Raw genomic sequence first — 20,432 nt, 5'->3', positions numbered from 1 at the left:
GTGATGGTGACCAAATTTTAATCTCAGCAATTTGTTGATTAGGGCTGAAATTCACATTAAAGACTAACCCTGTTGATCTTATCATGTAAGAATATAACTTTGAGAGTTCATCTAAGCCTATAACATATATATCTAAATTTATATCTCCCATGTCTAAACTAATTTTTAATGTTAAAAAAAGTTTATGTAACATTAGGCTGACAAGTCCCAGCAAAAATTGTAAACAAGGTTCTGTGTTTTTTCTGGCTGGTGACATCATGACATACCTGTAGGAGTTAGGTCTGTGGAGTCACATGGTTTCTGACGGGTGCAAAATGGAGTGGAATATAATGAGAGCAACTTAGTTGATTTGAATTTTTTTGTTTAAGTAAAAATCTTAGAAGAATATATGGGACTCAGAAGATTTATTCCTCCGTGTCATACTGAAAGCAGAGCACAGGCCTGCTCAGTAGGCCTCTTCCACCTCCAGTGCCACCGCCTCACCACAGATCACAATATTGTCTACAAATGTCATACTTCACAAAGACCCCACCTGACCTCGTCGGCCACTGTCAAAAAGGAGGGTCTCAAAGCCGATTCCTGATGTAATCCCGACCTCGCCTTTACCTCTACTGCACACCTCACCGCTGTCTCACAGTCCACATGTCCTGCACCACCACATATGTCTCTGCCACTCCTTTGGCTTCCTTATGCAAAGATCACATCTGCAGTGCTTTTTCTTGACATGAAGCCATACTTTTGCTCACTGATGCTCATCTCTCTCCTTAACCTAGCTTCTTAGTAAGGCTCATGAGGTCTGTCCCTCTGTAGTTTCTACAGCCCTCACATCACCTTATCAGTGTACCAGTACACTTCTTCATTCTTTAGGCATCCTCTCACTCTCCAGGACCGTGTCAAACAATCTGGTCAAAAAGTCTGCTGCCCTCTCCCTTAGAAATCTCCATACCTGCACAGGTATGTCATCTGGACCAAGCACCTTTCCACTCTTCAACCTCTTAATAGCTGACCTCACTTCCTCCTTAGTAATCTTCTTCCCTCCCTGGTTCACTAACCTTCCTCCATCTCTCTATCTCTTCATCCATCAGCTCCTTAAAGTAAAAACAAATAAATAAAATCAAAGTAATTTATACTCAAGTTTAAGTTAAAGTTACACAATATTGACCAGATTTGACCAGCAGCAACCAAACTTTCATAAGAACAAAAGTCAGCTGGTTCTGAAACCTGATTGGTGCACAAAAAGATGTGATATCATCTCTTCCTTCTAAGACCTGCCCACTTCCAACATAACTACTTCCATGGTAACCAAAAGAGTGAAAGAAATAGTTATGGACCCCAAAATAATCTGTTATCCACTGACTTCACTCTGTAAAATATTCTTTATAAAAATATCTTAATGTAAGTTTAGTTTATAGCAACAACTAAAAGAGTGCAACAAATAACCCAGAGCCTTTGTTAGAGCCCTTTTCATAGACTGTATACAAAAGATGGACGCAGGCACTGCAAATCACCAGCTTATTAAGCCCCTATAAAGTTGTTTTGAGGGTTCAAATATAGAGACTGAACCTTTCTTCTTTTTTTTTGCACTAGGCTTTAAACATGCTTCAGTTTTCAGCAGTTTGAAGTGCTTTTAATTTTTTAGAAAAACCTGATTTGTATACTTTCATTAAAAAAAGGACCTGTGACATCACAACACATAATAAGGCTAAAAGTATGTCGTAATTGGACTAATCAAAGCGGTAAATGGCACAAAAGATGAAAAATTATTTGAAAATGTGAAATAATTTTGAGACTCACAAGAGGCAGTTCCAGTCATAACAGTACATACTGCTGTTTATTAGGTGGTTTTGTTCATACAAAACATCACACAGTTGCAAAGTGTTTGTGTTTGTTGAAAAAAAGTAAGAATAAAGTGCTTGTTCGTCGTGTGCACAGGTTTGAATTGTATCGTGTGGTTCTGGATTTTATCTGTGCTTTGTTAGCGCTAAAGAATATACAGTGATGAATTCTGAAAGAAAAAAGAGAGAAGTGCTTACTTATCAGATGTGAAATGCAGCAGAATTCAGGCAAGAAGACAGAAGATGAAAATACAGAAGTCATTTATTTTTACACAAAGAAAACAAGTGTGTTAAAGTTTGAAGCATCTGCGTCATGCTTACTTATTTTTATCCTGTAGCTATCTGCATATGATGTCAACTCATTATAAAGTTAAAAGAAAATTATATCATATTTACAAAACCAAAAATGAATGGAAATCAATAACAGAAAGCTTAGTTGCACCTAAAACACAGGTCACACAGAAACAGACAAGTAAGCAATTGAATTTTCAGGGTAACTCGTGATTGAAGAGAATTACCTCGTCACCGTGTTCAAGAGCAGCTGAGCTGTGCGGTTCGACAGATGTTGATGTTACACTGAAAGTGTGCATTATCTGAAACCATGTGAACTAAAAGCTGTGTGTATTTTCGCAAGATCTCCACGTGTATGCTTTAAATTGCGTTCGCCAGCTTTTATTTTTTACAAGAGTTCAATACTTTGGTTGGGTGCACGCAAAGAGAGGAAATAAATGGAAGAGCAGCCATTACCATTGATTAAACTCCTGACTCTCTGCTTATGTATAAAGGTAGAGCAGGCTGTAGTCTGTCAAGGCTGATCTGATTTTCTGTGTCCAGAACACATAACATCTCCACTCTCTGCTCTTCCACAAATGTCTCCTTGAAACCTAAATCGCCCAGCTCCTCCTTCGCATCCTTCTCATCCTCATCATCCCCACAGCACAAAGCTACCTCATTCTCATAGCAGAAAGCGCTGGGGGAGTGTGAGCCCAGTAGGCGATGGCTCGCCCTCGGAGCAAACGGTGATGGGGACTGAGAGCAGCTCGAGCTGGAGGATGAGGAGTGCCCCCTGTGACCCATCATCTGGTTCAGTTCCCTGGCACTGCATATAGGTGTAGATGGCACTTCATAGGTCTTATGGAAGCGGGAATAGTCCACATGGTAGCGGTCGCCCTTCTCAAACACCACAGGTTCAAAGCGGTGACCCCAAAGGATCTCCTTGGCCAAGTAAGAGCTGCGAGCCTGAGTGGTCATAGCTGTCGCCTCCACCATGCCCTCCAGGATGACCACAATCTCAAAGTCCTCCTTCTGCAGGTCATTGCGGTTCAGGTTATACAGAGGACTGTTCTTGTTGATCTCGTGGACCACCACCAGGGGCGACACCAGAAACAGCCGATCCAGTCCGTCGTCGTAGCCCACATCAATGTCCGTTTGCTCCAAGGGGAGGTATTCGCCCTCTGCAGTCACGTAGGGCTTTATGAGCTGAGCACGGACGTGGGCCTCTACAATGTGACTTTTGCGCATGTTCCCCAGGCGCCACATGAGGCACAGCTTCCCGTCTCGCAGAGCGATGACAGCGTGATGCGAGAACAGCAAGGTCTGCGCCCGCTTTTTGGGCCGCACCATCTTTGCCATGATGGTCCCTATCATGAAGGAGTCAATAATGCAGCCCACAATGGACTGCACCACAACGGTCACCACTGCAAACGGACACTCTTCGGTTACACACCGGAAACCGTATCCAATGGTGGTCTGGGTCTCTATGGAGAAGAGGAATGCCCCAATGAAACCCTGGATGTGGAGAATACATGGCCGCCGCTCGGTTTTTCCTTCTTCTGTGCTACTTCGAGCATCTCCGTCCTTATCAGGGATGCGAATGTCAAAGTCTCCATGAGCGTATGCCACTCCCCAAAAGATCAAGCCAAACAGCAGCCAAGACAGAAGGAAGGTGGTGGTGAAGATGAGCAGGAGGTAGCGCCAGCGTATGTCCACACAAGTGGTGAAGATGTCAGCCAGGTATCGCCGTGGTTTATCCTCCATGTTGTTGAAAACCACATTGCACTGGCCATTCTTCTTCACAAAGCGACTGCGCACACGCCCGGTGCCCAGATCCAGGCCCAGGCGGCACGAAGGTGAAGCTCGGCAGCTGTTGTGGACAATCGGATCATTTGTCACCCTCAGAGACAGAGCCCCTCTTCCGTCATCGCTTCCTGGACACTCTCCTCCTCCCCCTCCTCCTTCCTCACCTCGCATGCAGGCCCCGGATAGCGTTTGCTGGCTCAGAGGACTGTGTCCGTTGTGGAGGCCCAGGCTGGAGATCTTCAGGGCATCTTCATCTGTGGAAACGATGCTGTATCTGGAAGAAAAATGAAGGAAAAACTGAGAAAGAAACAAAAAAAAATGAGTCAAACTAAATTCTTAATTAGTAGTTTATGGAGCCTGAAATGTAAACTGCTGATTTTAGATTTTATCATCCACCTGCATCAACAGTATGAATGGTTGCATCAAGCTAACTTTGACTGATAATGACTGATTACATTTGTTCGAACAAATATGAATAAACCCGCATGACACAGACAGGAATAAAAATCTCACTGACATGTGTCCAGAAAACTAGTACTCTGTGTAACAGCTACAGCTTAGCTCTAATTTTGTCAGAATTATAAATCCTTATGTGTATGTTGACATCTTCACTATCAGTGTGGTATATAAGTGTGTGTGTTTATAATATTTTTTTCTAAGATATTATTTTCTATAAGCCAATCAAAAGCAAACCCTTTATATTGATCTTAATCTCCAAGCTGCCTCAACAAATCCTGACAGACCTGCAGCTCTAACAGCTCTATGTACCTGAGATTGAAATATGGCAACAAGTAAGTACAATTCATTTTCTTTTTTCTTTTTTTAAACTCTATTAAATGTTACGCTTTTTTAGGAATTTCACAAACAGTAACTGATGTGCAGATCAGTGTTATTCAGAACCACATTGTGAGTTTTTAATAAGCTGTCAATCAGATATTAGTATGACTAGGTTATATAAAAGCAGATATAAATATGGGCTCTATCAACTTTAATCTATATTCTGCAGCTGTACTAATCCTTGCATCATTAAGCCTCTGAGTTTCTCGGCCAAAGTTACATGTTTGCATGGCATCAGCGATGTCTTTTGTAATCATCTTTTGTTAGTTGTTGTAAATATCAGTGCGTAGATGGAAAAAAATAAAGAAAGTTTTGTGGCTCAATAAAAACAATGTTCTAAAAGCTGATAGCCCAGTGATCTAGTAATGCTAAGTTAAACTATAGTTAAAGCCCATAATTCAATTTTTTAAAACTTGGAGTAAAGCTGTGCATCTGTTTCAATCTAACGCTTTGATTTTGTGGTTTACTTTTAATATATCTATGTTTAAAAGGCTACTAATGAATGGACATACTTTGCCAAATTGAAAGGAAGAAATGTTCCAGAAGCTGTATCCACTGACATAGTTTCATTCCCATTGCCTCTTACCTGTTGACCCGCACCGCTCCCATGGCACCGGTGATCATCAGGCTGTATCTGCGGGGGCAGTAATGTAGGTTGGGGCGGGCAGTTCCAACCATTAACGTACTGTTGCTGAACAGGGAGGCAGTATGAGCTCAGGTGTGACTTGCGTTTGTTATCAGCACTGCGCTCTCTTGGTGCATTTTCTGTGAATGTAGAGGACAAAAAGGAGCCATGCTGAGTTTTTATAGAACATGAGAATATATCAAAATTTGAGCGTAGATCACAGCATATAAAATGGGAAATGGGAAACTGAAGTTGGTAACTCCTGGGAATTCCTAGGAATATGATTGCCCCCGAGGGCCGAGGAATTAACCATCTTCAGTTTCCCTTCCATCATTTCCATCATTTATATATAGATATATAAAAGGCCCTCATATATATACAACACCTACACATCATACAACACATCAATGAATCCATAATTAATGATCCAATGATATTATTGATACGATTATGATTCCCACTGCCCCTTCCCATGTCATTCCATCACATTATAGAAAATTCTGTCAGCAGTAAAATGGACAGTCCTGTCTTCTTCAGTAACACTCATGGACATTATTGCCAGCTCTAATGCAGATTATTCAGTTGATTTACTGTAAACCTTCTGCACCATTCCTCTGGCAAATCTAGAGGATTGCTGCATAACATTTTAATGCACCAATTTAAATTTCTGAGAATTTTTTAAACACTGAACATTCGGATAATTTTCACCTGTCTGTTTATCACTCGCAGTCTACATTGTCACTCACTGGACACTTTATTAGGTACACCTGCATAGTTGGTCATTAAACAATGAACCAATCTCCAGCATCTTTGGTTCATAGCCAAATCCATGCCACGAAGAATAAGGGCAGATCCGGAGTCAAGTGAATTTATATTCATTCACCACACAAATAAGTTCTAATGTGATAAAATAAAGATTGAAAAAGCAGCAACATAAAAAATAACAATTTCGCTGGTTTAGACTTCTAATGGAGAATTACAAATGGCAACCTAAAGCAATGTCGGAGACACTGAAGATAGTAGGACTGATTCCCACTGGACGTCGAATATTTGTAATAAAGTAATGACATCTCGTCAAATGGGGGCTAACACACAAACAGAAGACACAAATCTCCCACAGCCCACCATCCATAGATACATTAAAAAAAAAGGTCAAAAATTCACAATCAAAAATCCCTCACAAACTTTGGCCTTTCCTAATGCATGGAGCAGACCAGACAGTTTTGTATAATGACAGCACATTGATTAGGTCCTTGCTAGTGATTAGCCTTAGGGACCTTCAGGCCAAACCAGGGGTGGAAAACCAGACGGGCTGTGGAAGGGACAGAGGTTTTAAGAGATGAATCAGTGGTAATCTACTGTTAGAGGAACAATTGATTCGCTGTTTTGGCCTGATGACAGGGTTATGTCAGCAAACCGGGAACCGGGATGAACAAAAACCACAGGGTTGCATAACCAGTAGAGGGCCAGTCACACGCAACACGACAGGGCGTTAGTGGTTTATGTTTTATTGTACGTGAATCACTTTGGCTGACGTGAATTAGCCGACAGGCGTGCATTAATGAAAGAGCAGAAATGGATTGTCTTGGGAAAATTTCTGACAACTGTAGTTTAAAAGCCTCCGTTCGATATCGCCATTACGTCAATAACAAGCACATGCACCGCTACACATTTTAACACACATGAGCACACACACGCAAGCAGATTTTGATGGGATTTGGTGTCGTGTAATGAACCCTTGTGTGCAACGGTTCCATGCTCGTGTTACACCAAGGACAGATGTTACGAACTGGCTGCTCAGTGGCTGGATAAAGGATGATCTTCTATTGGATAATCCCAATAGGGCAGATGATTACATCATCTTAACTCTCACAGCTGGAGGAGGGAACCTTTACTTATGGAGTTCTTAAAGACGTCAGGCAGTATGCCATGCCACACGGGTCAGACCCGTGTGAGTGTCAACGGGTTCATTTGTGGGCTAAAGCGAGCACGACACATTTCACAGGCTGGTCTGTTTGGCCTGCATTTATAATGGGAAAATTACTCTTTCTTGTTGCCCTGATTTATTGTAGATTTGTTATATTTTGACTAAATTTTGTTTAGATTTGTCAGCAGAAACATGTCATTAATGACGCTATTATATTTGCTTCTTTAGGCTTTGCAGTTTTACATGACATGCAGTTTTGTTTCGCTTCTCAAAATAAAGTTTGTTTAGTTTTTTTGATGATTTACAGTTTTTTCCAAATACCAATAATTTAATCTTAAATTGTAAATTGACTAGTACTGACGTTCACACGCACACAATGCCATACTGACATCATAACTTCACACAAATGCTGTCGATTTGTCGTACATCTCTCATACCACCACATCACAGAGGTGCTCTGTTGGTTTGAGCGGGCCATTTAAGTAAAAGAAACTCATTGCTACTTTCAAGAAACCAGTTTGGGGTGATTTAAACTTTGTGACATGGTGCGTTATCCTGCTGGAAGCAGCCAACAGAATGACATGATCAGCAAAAAAACTTAGGTAGGCTTTGCCATTTAAACGATGCTAAGTTTGTACTAAGACACCCAAAGTGTCCCAAATATTCCCCCCACACCATTACACCACTGATAGCACCCTGAGCTACTGATGCAAGGCAAGACACAGCTATGTTGTTCACACCAAATTCTGACCTGCGATCTAAATTAAGACTCACTGGACGAGGCAACATTTTTCCAGACTTCTTCAGGTTTCATTTATTTTGTGTTCAGAGATGCTCTTCTGCATACCTTGATTTTAATGACTGTTATTTAACTTACTACCTTTCTTTCAGCTCAAAGCAGCCTGGCCATTCTCCTCTGACATCTGACATCAGCAAAGCATTTTCAACTAGAGAACCGCCACTCGATATTTTCTCTTTTTTGAACCCTTTTTTGAACCCAATGCTGTTCTCTCTTTTGAACAGCAGCCACAACCATACCATGCTGAACTTCTGCAGGGCATCTAGATCGTGTCTGCATACCCAAATGCAAGGACTTGCTACCATGTATTTAGATGATTAGACATTTGGATTGAACAGGCACATGTAGTTAAATTATCTGTGAGTGCATATACCCTTGTGCTTTTCACATTTAAGCGAGCACTCAAAATGCTTTTAACTCCACACCACAATCATACACACATTCATGAAGCACATTATTCTATACGTTTAAGGATATTTCTTACTTTCATGCACACATTTACTCTGATGGATACATCAGGACCAATCTGGGGTTCAACATCTTGCCCAAGGACACCTTGAACCACAAATTCACCCTTTCTACCTCCCTTATATTTGTGCTTCAGCCACATTCGCAAAATCCATTTATTACTTCTGTTTTCTTGACTTCTCAGATGGCAGATTAAACTGAACTGCCTGTCCTTAGTGGTTAAAGATTGTTTCTTTTTATTACAATGGTGAAAATTAAAATTATACTTATAAGTTTATTATGCGTTATTTCATTTGTTTTTAAGTTTTAGTCAATGTCAGAAATAAAGAAGATTTTTTTTTTTAAAGAACGGACAACACTAAAAAATATAAATAAATAACTAATAACTATGAAGTGCCACTAGCTCGCATAGTGTCCAAAAATAAGGGAAATACCTTGCAGTATTTATAGTACAGCACAGCAGTATAGTGTTGTTGCCATGGTGATCATCATTTTGACACAGCTGTACAAACATCTTTCAGTGAACGCAGTTAAATACAATTCAATGTATTTAATGATTATAGAAGTAGTGGTTTCACAAAACCAAGTTCACCTTCTAGGAGTGCAGGCGAAACTCCCGATGCTTCAGAAAATCCTGTCACTTTATTGGGCTGTTAGAAAAAATATTCTACTCTATGACATGATCTCGATAAAAACATAAAAGAACATTACAAGTTTCATAAAACAAGCTTTTGTTCTTACTAACTGTCTTACTAACTTACTAACTTCTTACTAAAATGCGAACAAAACAGCTATGAAGGTAAACATCATGTAATACAGGCCCATTTTTGTTTCCACCAGTTACGAAATAAGTAAAAATAAAATAAGGTAGAGTTTGAACATCCCCTTTACTTTGAATACAAGCCTTTACCATCATGTAACACATGTTAAACTGCACCCATCAGCTACGAATTTGAAACGCTTCCTGTGTGGTGTCTCTTCAGGCTGCCTAAATGTGACACAAACTACCTGAAAATTCCTTCCAGCTTTAGTCAAAATGCTGAACTGTGGTGTTAAAACCTAAATGGAGCAATACACAGCATGTACATGTGGATTTAAATAATCCTAGCAATTTGAAATTCTCTGCAATTCTTTGCTCAATTAATGTCTCCTTAATGTCTTCTCATGTATCGCTTTGAACCTGACCGTTTGTCACTAATGGACATTCAAGGCCCCTGTTGCCTAGGTAACCGTCTATTACACTGCTACATGTCAATCAGTGGTTTGCTTCCCCTCGAAGTTGAGAAAAGTTTACCACAGACCCGCTCACTACCTCTTCCTGTGTCCTCTATGTAAAACAACGGACTGTAGCGCGATGTCACTTCTGGATATTTGTACTTTCTCTTCTATTTTCTTATTCCTCATCATTAGTCAATTACTGTTTTTTATGCATGCTGGTCCCTTTTTTCCCAGCTGACAGTAGTGCAGGGAGAGAGCTGCAGTAATTGATGATCATAGTTAGTGTATTAGCTGTCGCCATAGGAACATCTCTCCTCTCAAAGGGACTGATTCGCTGTGCTCTGTGTGTTTGTGTGTGATGATGATCTATCCTGTGAGACAGGACGAGATAAACTGACTGAGAGAGGAGAGAGCCATCCACAGAGTCGCACCAAAACTCAACAGGGATACAGCACAGTGCATGACAAAGCTCTACAAGATTAATATTATTATTAAATACTGTGTCAAAGACTCTGAGAGGGATGCTCATGCGTGACGTAGCTCTTATTCAACTACGTCAGCCAAGCCAAACTTTCATATTCCAACAGAATAATCCCATGCAGCGGAGAGGATGGAGGAAGCCCTCTTCAAATAACAGATTACTACTTCCCTTAATCCCTCGATCCAAACAACAATACGAAAGGTGGATGGCAGTAGCTGTATGACCTGGCTTAAGCCCTTTTGTGTAATCTGATCATGTAATCTGACATCTGATCATATGAGAAGAGGGGAATGAGAAAAAAGAAACACACAGATAAAGAGAAAGGGAAAGAAACAAAGAAATAAAGGTTTACAGGTGCAAGGTCATTCGAGGTGGCCAAAGAGTGGGAAAAAAATACAGATTAAGATGAAGAGATTATGACATCAGAGGATGTTACTATAAAGTGTAATGCCATTTGCATAAACTAGAAGATTTACACACCACAATAGGGTAACACACACACACACACACACACACACACACACACACACACATGTATTCTGCACCCTGTTTTTGTATTTCTTCCTTCTGCCCGTGTAAATGCTTTTTTTTTTTTTAAAGAAATGTGCGAGAGAACTGGCACGCTTTTGGGTGTGACTTTCTTTTTTTGTTGTCCTCTATTTTTCTGTATTTCTGTACAAGATGTTCTTAAGTGAGAAGGACCTACATATCCCTGAGGACAGCACTGGCTCTACACTCTGTCCAAGTTTTAAAAAAAAATAGGATCTTGATCACTAAGCAGACCTGACTACAAACACACACACACACACACACACACACACACACACACACACACACACTAGAAATAAGCAGTGACTAGTTTAAACTGTTGAAAAGGTTTAGTCTTATTAAAAGAATTAAAATGTACCTAGTCTTCTACATATGAAAGCCAGTGGATAAAGTAAGTGCTGCTAACAGCTGCTGGACTAGCATACTTACATTGCCCAGCACCACTGTATGACCAAATACTGCACTTTCTACTTCACACAATTTATTGTAAAGATAATAAAAAATAATCAACAGCTGCAACACTAAAGTGATCAACATCAACGAATCATTAATTATGATCCAATAAGAATATATATGTGATTTTGAAATGTGCAACATAATGAGTATGTTTGCTTTATTTAATTAAAATATGTTTTGTTTGTATAACTTTTTGTGCACTATTAAGTGACTGAAGTACACTGCAGAAAGTTCCATAAAAACTCTGTATTATGAACCATCTTAAAGTGAAGGAATTTCCTTAATACATTTTTTTTTATGTTTTTCTGTATTTTTAACCAGACCTTGAATTTGATTATTTACAGAAATGCACATAAACCTTAATAAATAGATCATGTGCCATCAGAAGATTGCTAGGGTATTCTCCTTTTTCTTACTTTTGTTTTTCTTATGTTAAAAACCATATAGGAATATAACTTTTACTTAAATAAAAAATGTACTTACTTTTTTTTTACACTTTTAAAACAATTACTGTGTCCAACACAAAATTCTTGTTCAGTAGACCTTTCCGTATAATGAAAACATCAACAGGACACAGGGCTGTGCATGAAGCAGAGAATCTTGCCCAGTTTTTCTGCACTGACTTTTAAATCTCATTAAATATTTGGATTTCCTGTGCCCCACCCCTGCCCCTGTTCCTCGTGGCCCCCTGTGTCACCCCAATTGCAAAATCCTGGAAACATCCCTGCGCTTACCAGACTCATGGCTTCATGGACCTCATGATAATGACCACAGGCAAATCAGCTCAAGTAAATGAATAAAAAGGAGAGAATGGTTTACTTTCTAAGGACTGTAGCTGCTGTGGTAGTTTGTGGATGGTTGTTCAGTGTATCAATAATCTGTATCATAAAAGCACCTTTATAATGGACACCACGTCATGATTTTCACTCTGTTCAATTTGGAGAATGAACAATGAACAGTCTGTCTGTAAATTTTAATTACACGCAGGGGTGGAATCTAATCTTTATTTTTAAACTTCTGTTCTTTTCAGTTTCTGCTTCAATTTTGTACATTTCAGGAAAAAAAAATATTACTCTTCTCACTTCACTTTTACTTCCCTTTAGAGTGCATTAGATAAACATACTGGTTTATATGACCTGAGACCTGTATTTTTGCTCTGTAATAGAGATGTGGATGAAGTCAAACTCTAGTCATTAATCTTGAGACCTTTGACTTGACAGGAAAACAAAAACTGGCAACTGGACTGACTTCTGACTTCACTTGAACATTTGCCTTTGATTGACTTGATATCTTCCCCCTCGGCTCTGCTGATAATGAACAGGGACTGAAACTCAAAATGTGATCAATGGGAATGAATTTTGCTGGTATTTGAGTGACAACTGAACTATGGCATCAGCACTTTTACTTTCGATATGTTAAGTACAGTTTCCTAGATCAGGCACACAGAAAGAGATTTTACATGTATCTCTACTGAAGCATCATTTCAGTAAAGTATATTCTGATCCATCCTATAAATACAGGTCATCATTAGATTAAAAACATATAAGTTTCCATCTCTGCTCCGTCCATCCCTGCAGGAGAAGGTCTAACAAGCCGATCAATGGTTCACACAGTGCACGCAAAAGTTATGACGGGGCAGTTTTCAAACAAAGCTGCAGCTATGACGTGTGTCCGTTTCATTGAGGCCACAGGAGCCGTCCAGTGCTGAAAATCAATCCAAAGCCTGCAGGAATAATTGACAGCTGGGAGGTGGAGGAGGAGGAGGGTGGTGAGAGCGGAATACTATCCTAACCTTGAAAATGATGTAGTCCTTTGAAATCTTTTCCTCTATCTGTTTGCCCTGCCCACATTTATTACAGTTGACTTATTCAGTAGCATCAGGGTTTCGTTTAAGTATTGATTACATTTTCTCGGTAGTTAATTAGTTAGTCAGAACAGGGAAAGAAGAACTGCAGCAGAGCCTACGAAGGTGGCAGCTCCTTACAATGCACTTTTAAAGAGATCTAGACTTGGGTGAAGAAAGGAAATACGCTGGGCTAAAAGCTTACATGTAATTGTTCCATCATTACAAAATTAAAACACTTCTTATGACTAAGTCCTTTCCTGTGGGGGAACAAACAAAAAGATGGAGCTTTAAACACTCACCTTTGTGTTATTGCAGACTGAATTAGTGGTTTCATCCTCCAAAAAAAAAAAAGAGAAACTTGAGTGGATTTACAGTCTCTGCCGCTCTCCCCTCTTTGTCTTCCTTGTTTCCCTTTAATAGAGAAACACCTTTGTCATGAATACGCTCCAAGAGTTGTTTTGCACGAACTTGCACATGTCTCCATCCTGAGCTTGGGCTTGTTGCTCCATAGTAGCTGATCAGAGCCGCTCCAGCCTGGTGGTTGTGCATCTGCCCTGATCCCTGCTAGCGTGAGTGTGTGGGAGAGAGGGAGAGAGAGAGAGAGAGAGAGAGAGAGAGAGAGGGAGGGAGAGAGAGAGAGAGCTCTGATTATGATCCTATTTATATGTGCTATTGTTTTCCCCAGAGAGTGGAGATGTGGACTGTATAATTTAGACTTTAGCCCACTCAGGCAGATACTGAGACTCACATCCAAAAAAAAAGAAAACAAAAGATAAACACCAGTGAAGACTTTTGTAATCCTGACAAAATCCTGTAGAAATTTAAGAAGCGTCTGTGAAGCATTTTAGTGTGTGTTTATATGGAATAAGGACACAACATGACTTTTCTTGTGTAATACCAAAGGTATTCCTTAAATGCTTCAGTGTAAATCATCCCCACTTTAGATGCATGTTTGGGACACCTATTTATTAGGAACACATATCTATGGCTAATACATACAATAACACATACAATCAGTCCTGCTCAGGTTTTGTTTTGACCTGAGTGAAAACAAAAGAAAAAAAATCACAAATTTTATGTGTAATATTGATTCTAATTACGAGAACCTTGTCAGAGATTATTTCTAATTAGGATATTAAGAAGCTCTGGTGTCGCCAGGACACTTTGTCTGCTTGATTGAAAGTATTATTATGTTCAATATGTGTTTCTGGTATGATAACCTGACTGTAAAAAAATAGGAAGAGATTGGACAGGATTGTCAGAAGTGCAGAAATATTTATAGGTTCATAGCAAACCTTGATCTGTATTCATCTGTAGCATTGTGCCATTTTAAGGGAAGCCCATTGTTGTTAATCAAGGACACGTCTTTATTCAGATTTTGAATTAATACTCTAGAGGATGGCATTATAGGGTTAATAGCAGGACTGTTATATTAATCGGCATCACATACAATAAAGTGGTGCACATGCAAAGAGGAACCCACGGTATTCTTCAGTTACACTGGTGTGGGTCTCAGTCATCGATCTGGCTATTGAAAAGACAACAAAAAAAAGACTTGCAGCTTTACTTTGACATATGACATCTGGCTTAGCTTACTTCATGTTAATCAGGTTTTAATATTAAAAAGAAAATCCTGCTATGGTTAATGGTAATGTTATGATTTTTACTGAAAGGTATTCATAAATCAGTTTGAGTCAAAAATTTTAATAAAAAAATCAGAGTTTACTAAATTTAATGCAGCTTATGTTGAGGAAATATGAAGGTGTACTATTTTACTGGATGTGTGAAAACTTTCCTTTTTTTAATGCAGTCATTAGGATTCTCAGCTGCTAGAGCAAGAATGAGAACGCAGGGTATACAGTGGATAGTGCATCTATCACTGGAGGGGGACCCAAAGTGTGTGCACAAAACTTTTTGGCCATTAAATCTCTGTGCGTGGACTCTCCATGCTCGCCTCTGCAGATTCCTTATATTAACACATGTGGATATAAAAAGTCTTCAGTAGTCAACAAAAATATACATAGCAACATGCTGGATGTTCAGCTATTTACAGGCATAGCACACCGACACACAGGATCTGACTGGTTTTGAATCATTTAAAGGTTCCTTAAAGGTAGACAACAAGAGGCTACTGTAAATGGCACGTGTTTTACAACCAAGTTGACACACGAAACTGATCTCTTCCATTTTTTTGTCTATTTTTGCAGGATACAAATGGCTTGCACTGTCAACAATGATGAAAGAGGGTGGAAGAGTGTAATTACTACAAAACTTCCACCGGTTCAGTTCTTCCTCCTGTAAGAATCAACCATAAATTATGTGAGACTAAATAAAATGGAACTTTTGTTGCTGCTCCTAACTCATTTGTATTTTTCAGTTGATTAAGTGTTATTTAAGCGAGATTAACATCTGGTTTAACAGGTTACATAACAATGTTTGTGTCAGCATCCTGGAAACTTCAACTGAAAATTTGGAAATAAAAATCTAAAGCCTCTAAGTTGCAGATAAATTAAACTCGACACTTATAAGAAAATTCAGCTGCAACTATTATGACCACAGGATTTTTTTTACATTTCGTACCAAATATAAGACAAATCACATTTTGTACTTTCTAAAGTTAAAGAAGGTAAAAACAAAACAAAGAAACAACAACAAAGAAAAAAAGGGTCTGGGAGAAATGATCTGCTTCAGGATGTGAAGACCAGAAAGATGATGATTAACTTCAGAAGGAAGAGGGCAGCTAGGGTTTGCTGTGGTCTGCTATGAGAGGTGAAATTGAATGAGCAATTACAGGACTCACTTACAGATCAAAAAATGTGTGATGAGCATCTTCAGTACTTTTTGAAATTTGATGGATGCACATTTCTGATTAATGTGAAAATCTTCAGATTAACTGAGGAGAGCACTGTTGTAGCTTTCAGAGGGATTTTCTTTTGGCAGTCAGGTCGATATTTGATTTTGTCCATTCACGCACATTCACATGCACATTTGCGGACGTGCACGTGTATGTGTGTGTGTGTGTGTGTGTGTGTGTGTGTGGGATGCTGAATAAACAGAGCACCTGTGTGCCAAAATAATCTCTCCTTCTTTGGTTTCTTATAAGCGTCCATCCCAGAAATAGACAGAACAGGCTGCTACAGTGGCCAAAACCATGTTGTGCTTGTTCTGCACAGATTGAACTATCAATCTGTGTAAATAAATAAAGCATTAATAATAAATCAAAACAAGCAGTGTTGATTGCACGTTGTCATTCATTTCCAAACGACTGCACGAGGCCAGCTTTATGGCCTTTTATTTCAGACCTCTTTGAAGTGTTATTGCCAATTAGACACAATTCTTTAGTTTCCATGGAAACCTTATTTTTCCCTTCTTTCTTTTGCACATAAATACACAAACGCGCTCGCCACATGGTTTATTTTTAAAAACTCCTTACTTTCTAGTCATGAGACAGCAGGTGGGCGTTACATCGCATGAGGAGGTGTTGGGTTGCAGTGAAATAGGACTGAGTAGTGTAGGCACAGAGGTCAGAGGTCAGGGAATCAAGTAAGTGAGTGCACAGAGGGACAAAGTGGGCCGACAATAACTCGAAGGAACAGCGTGTGCTTCCTCCAAGATGTCTGAATGAAACTAAACTTGTTATTGCTGTTTTGTCCATTAAAGGCAGGAGTGTGATGATTCACAAAGTTTCACAATCAAAAACAAGGTGGCATTTACACTTCAGTGTGGGTTACACATGAAAGCAGTATAATAATAATCACGTGACAGATCTTTATTTTACACTGTAAGAAATTTGTCTGTTAAATTTGCACTGAGAATGGCCAACTTTAATCTAGGAGGCTATACTTCTTCCTTTAACCTTCCATTCTTAATGTAAACATAATTACATAGATAATAACTTTATAATTATTTAAGTACTCATAAAGCAACCATATGCCGCTAGGAAAAAGTCTTTTCCCTAGCCAGCAGTTAAAAACCTTCCTGTGATTGTTTTGTTCACTATCGCTACGGTCAAAGTTTTTTTTGAAGTGACAGACTTGTCTATAAATACTCACCAGCTACTCTCCAAACTTTAGAGAAACTGTGAAAAGTGAGACTGGAAATGGAGACAAGTTGCCTTCAAAGTAAAAGTTCTGCCTTGCAGATGTTGCCTGCAGTTCTGACCCACAACTTTTACTTTGAAAGCGAACATTCTCCCTTTCCAGTTTCTGTCGAAGACTTTATTAAGATGTACTAGTACCTCCTAATTACTGGGCTAGTAGTTAGCGAGTACATGAAAAACTGCAGGAAGCTGTGACAACCAAAGCATTCACTAAGAGCCTTTTGATTCAGCTTTCAATCCAGCGAGAGCCAGCATCTCCCAGGAACAACATTCCTCCCAAGCAGCCAATGGCTGTATTACATCCAATATGGCGGACAACTTTCAAGCACTGTGCACTTGACATGGAAAATCCTAAATACTCTCTATGCAGGAGACCCATGTGCATGTTACAGACTTTAAGACATCATTTTTAAATCCAGTATTAATTAAATATTGTTTGTTATATGTAAAGTTAGGATATTAATAAAGATCTGGGTAGGGACAGAAATGATCATGCTTTGGTTTAAAACAAGATTTAAGCTTTGGTTTCATGGTTGCCATAGTAATGCCTCTTTGCTTTCTCTCGACAAAATAGTGCTTCATGCACAAAATATACTTCCTATTGAAATGCATTACTTACAAATTCATGCTTACTAACACACGTGAAAAAAAGGGTGACAAGTTGCATTCATCAACACAAAATCCTGGACGTCACATCACAACAATCTAAAGACAAAATAACTAAAATAAACATCACAGTATGTTTAAACTGATCATTTTAGCTTAAACATAAAACTCTGTATTACACTAAAATGTGTGGTCGGTTGCTGTTAATGATTTTTCTTTCTTTAGAGGACTAAGCATTCACAGTATTTAGTGGTTTTCACACTAAATGGTGCATTAAAGGACTTAATTTCTGGTATTTTACAGCAGTTTGTTACAGTGCAGAAGCCTGAAGCTGAAAACAGCCGGAGGATCCTCTTACAGCCATCCTATAAATACCAAATACTGTGTCTAACAGAAAGGCCTGTAATTAGTGAAGGGAAGACTGTCACTGCTGCCAACAGAGCCACCTGTGTATAGATATAGCACCCATATAGGTGGCAGTGGGATATCAATTCATTTTAGTGACATGTTTTGCTGCAGGCAAGTCTCTGTTTCAGGACCAGACATCACTTTTTCTCACTGCACATATAAAACCCTTCAAAAGCACCCACACATTTTCCCACAGCAAACCTAATTGAGAAGGTCAATGATGGAAATTATCACCAAAAGCCCTCAACACCTTTTTAATAACTCATCTCTTTAGTCCTTTTTAAGTTTGATAAGCAGTTGATGGGAGCTATTTTCTGTAGCGCTGTTCGTCTCTGTGGCCCAGCTTGATGACTCCCCCTCGAATGCCATGAGAGCCAATTTACACAGAAGCAGGCGGCTGCCTCATTTCTCACTTTGAGAACCGATCCAGGTCAACATGTTTTTAGAAAAGCAGGCCGAGGGGGGGGGGGGGGGGCAGGAGGCGGTTAAGGGCGGCCAGGATCGTTCCCAATGCATGAATACGTTTTATTAAAGGAAATTCCAAATAAGATCTGTATACAACGTTGTGATTAATAGCGGAAAAAGGCATTCACACGTCCCTGTTTAGTGTATTTTGTTTTCATCCGACTCCAAAACAAATTTAATGAGACTGAAACGAAAACAAGTACAAATGGAAACAAGTACTCTAAATCTCAGTCTCTCCAGTCTGTCATCTGTGGACTCCAAAAGCTTTTTAGACTGGAACTTGGGCAACATTTCACTCACTTATTGTTTATTTCTTTTTTTGTTGTTTTTATTCGACGTGAAGGACTTTGTCTAAATTTGTATAAATTTACTTACAAATGTAAATGTTATGTTAATGTTTCACAAAGCCACTATTTGCCCCCTTCCTGATTTCTTAATTATTTTTCCATATTTGTTACACTTCGGTGTTTCAGATCACCAAACAAACCTTCCACACTCAGGCCTGACATCAACAGAGACATTTCTAAGCCTTTGGGACTCCAGTGAACCGTGGCGAGAGGCATCTTCAACCAATGGAGAAACTTGGAACAGGAGTAAACCTTCCCAGTGGGAAGAGTGACCGACCTACCAAAATTACTCCAAGAGTGCACCAATGACTCATCCAGTAGATCTAAATAGAACCCAGAACAACATCTAAAGAATCGTTTATGGTCAAGGTCACAGTTAGAATAAGAAAGAGACAAGGCAAAAATCTTGGTGATCCCCAAGACTTTTATACTCTGGACTGACAAGACAAAAAGTTTCACTCTTTGAAAGGTTTAAGTCAAGTTAAATCTGACATAAAACTAACAGAGCATTTGATTTAAAAAAAACAAAAAAACATCATAGCAACAGTCAAACATGGTGGTGGTAGTGTGATGGTCTGAGGCTGCTTTGTAGCTTCAGGACCTGGATGATTTTCTGCAATTGATGAAACCATGAATTCGGCTAACACACCCGCGCATCCACCTATAAATGGTTCAAAAAAGAAAAAAAAAACAAATAAAAAACAGAACAAAGGTTTTAGAGAGGCCTAGTCCAGAATTTTGAAACACCTTAAACAGGCTGTTCATGCTCGAAAACCCTCCAGTGCGTTTGACAAAAGTATGAAGAGTGGGTCAAAGTTCCTCCACAGTGATTTCCGCAAAAATTATTTTACATAAACAGCTGGTAAATATGTTTTGACACATTGGACGGATTTATTGTTTTGCTTCATTATGAATAATATAGTATCCATGCAAGTATAGCGAGAGATATTCATTCATACACCAATTATGAATGCTACACATAAGGGAAGAGTTAAAATGTGTTACAGTGTGAAGTAAATTATTGTTAAGCCTATTTATGAAGTATTTGCTATTTCGCCATGGCAGATGGGTCTGGGAGACTAAAATAAAAGGGAAATTAGTGAAAAAGGGAAATTAAAACCTTGGAGCTGCTTCATGTGCTAGACTTGTTGCTGCCCCATTGTTTTTAAAGATTTGTAAGACACCAGGGTAGCAGATGATGGCGACTAATGCCAAGGATGATGCAGTAAAATAAGTTGGTAAATACTGTAGCATTTAAACTAAAGGTATCCAAGTCCAGCTGCTGTGAAACTCGAGCATGCGTGACGAACACCTAGACTGCTTTAAATAAAAAAATCAATTATAGATTTCTAAAATGTGTGGCCTTGTTGATCTGACAGTGAAAAAG

At 39.2% G+C, this 20,432-nt stretch overlaps 1 protein-coding gene across 2 annotated transcripts; it reads right to left on the bottom strand.

The window, feature by feature from the left end:
* Positions 1–1,809: 1,809 nt before the first annotated feature.
* Positions 1,810–13,690, bottom strand: LOC100710503 (inward rectifier potassium channel 4). Of its 2 annotated transcripts, XM_005469905.2 has the most exons (3): positions 13,420–13,690; positions 5,338–5,516; positions 1,810–4,188 (listed from the first exon to the last, which is right to left on the bottom strand). In XM_005469905.2, the coding sequence occupies exons 2-3, from the start codon at positions 5,427–5,429 to the stop codon at positions 2,589–2,591; spliced, it is 1,692 nt and encodes a 563-aa protein (XP_005469962.1). In that variant the 5' UTR covers positions 5,430–5,516; positions 13,420–13,690; the 3' UTR covers positions 1,810–2,588. The 2 variants fall into 2 exon arrangements, with proteins under 2 accessions (XP_005469962.1, XP_005469963.1); XM_005469906.1 differs by lacking the exon at positions 13,420–13,690 and having other exon boundaries at positions 1,810–4,211; positions 5,338–5,419.
* Between the last annotated feature and the right edge of the window lie 6,742 nt (positions 13,691–20,432).

The sequence above is a fragment of the Oreochromis niloticus genome, linkage group LG6, assembly GCF_001858045.2.
Source record: "Oreochromis niloticus isolate F11D_XX linkage group LG6, O_niloticus_UMD_NMBU, whole genome shotgun sequence".
Taxonomy (NCBI): Eukaryota; Metazoa; Chordata; class Actinopteri; order Cichliformes; family Cichlidae; genus Oreochromis; species Oreochromis niloticus.
Note: the sequence above shows the minus strand (reverse complement) of the source record. Positions and strands in the feature narration are given on the sequence as shown.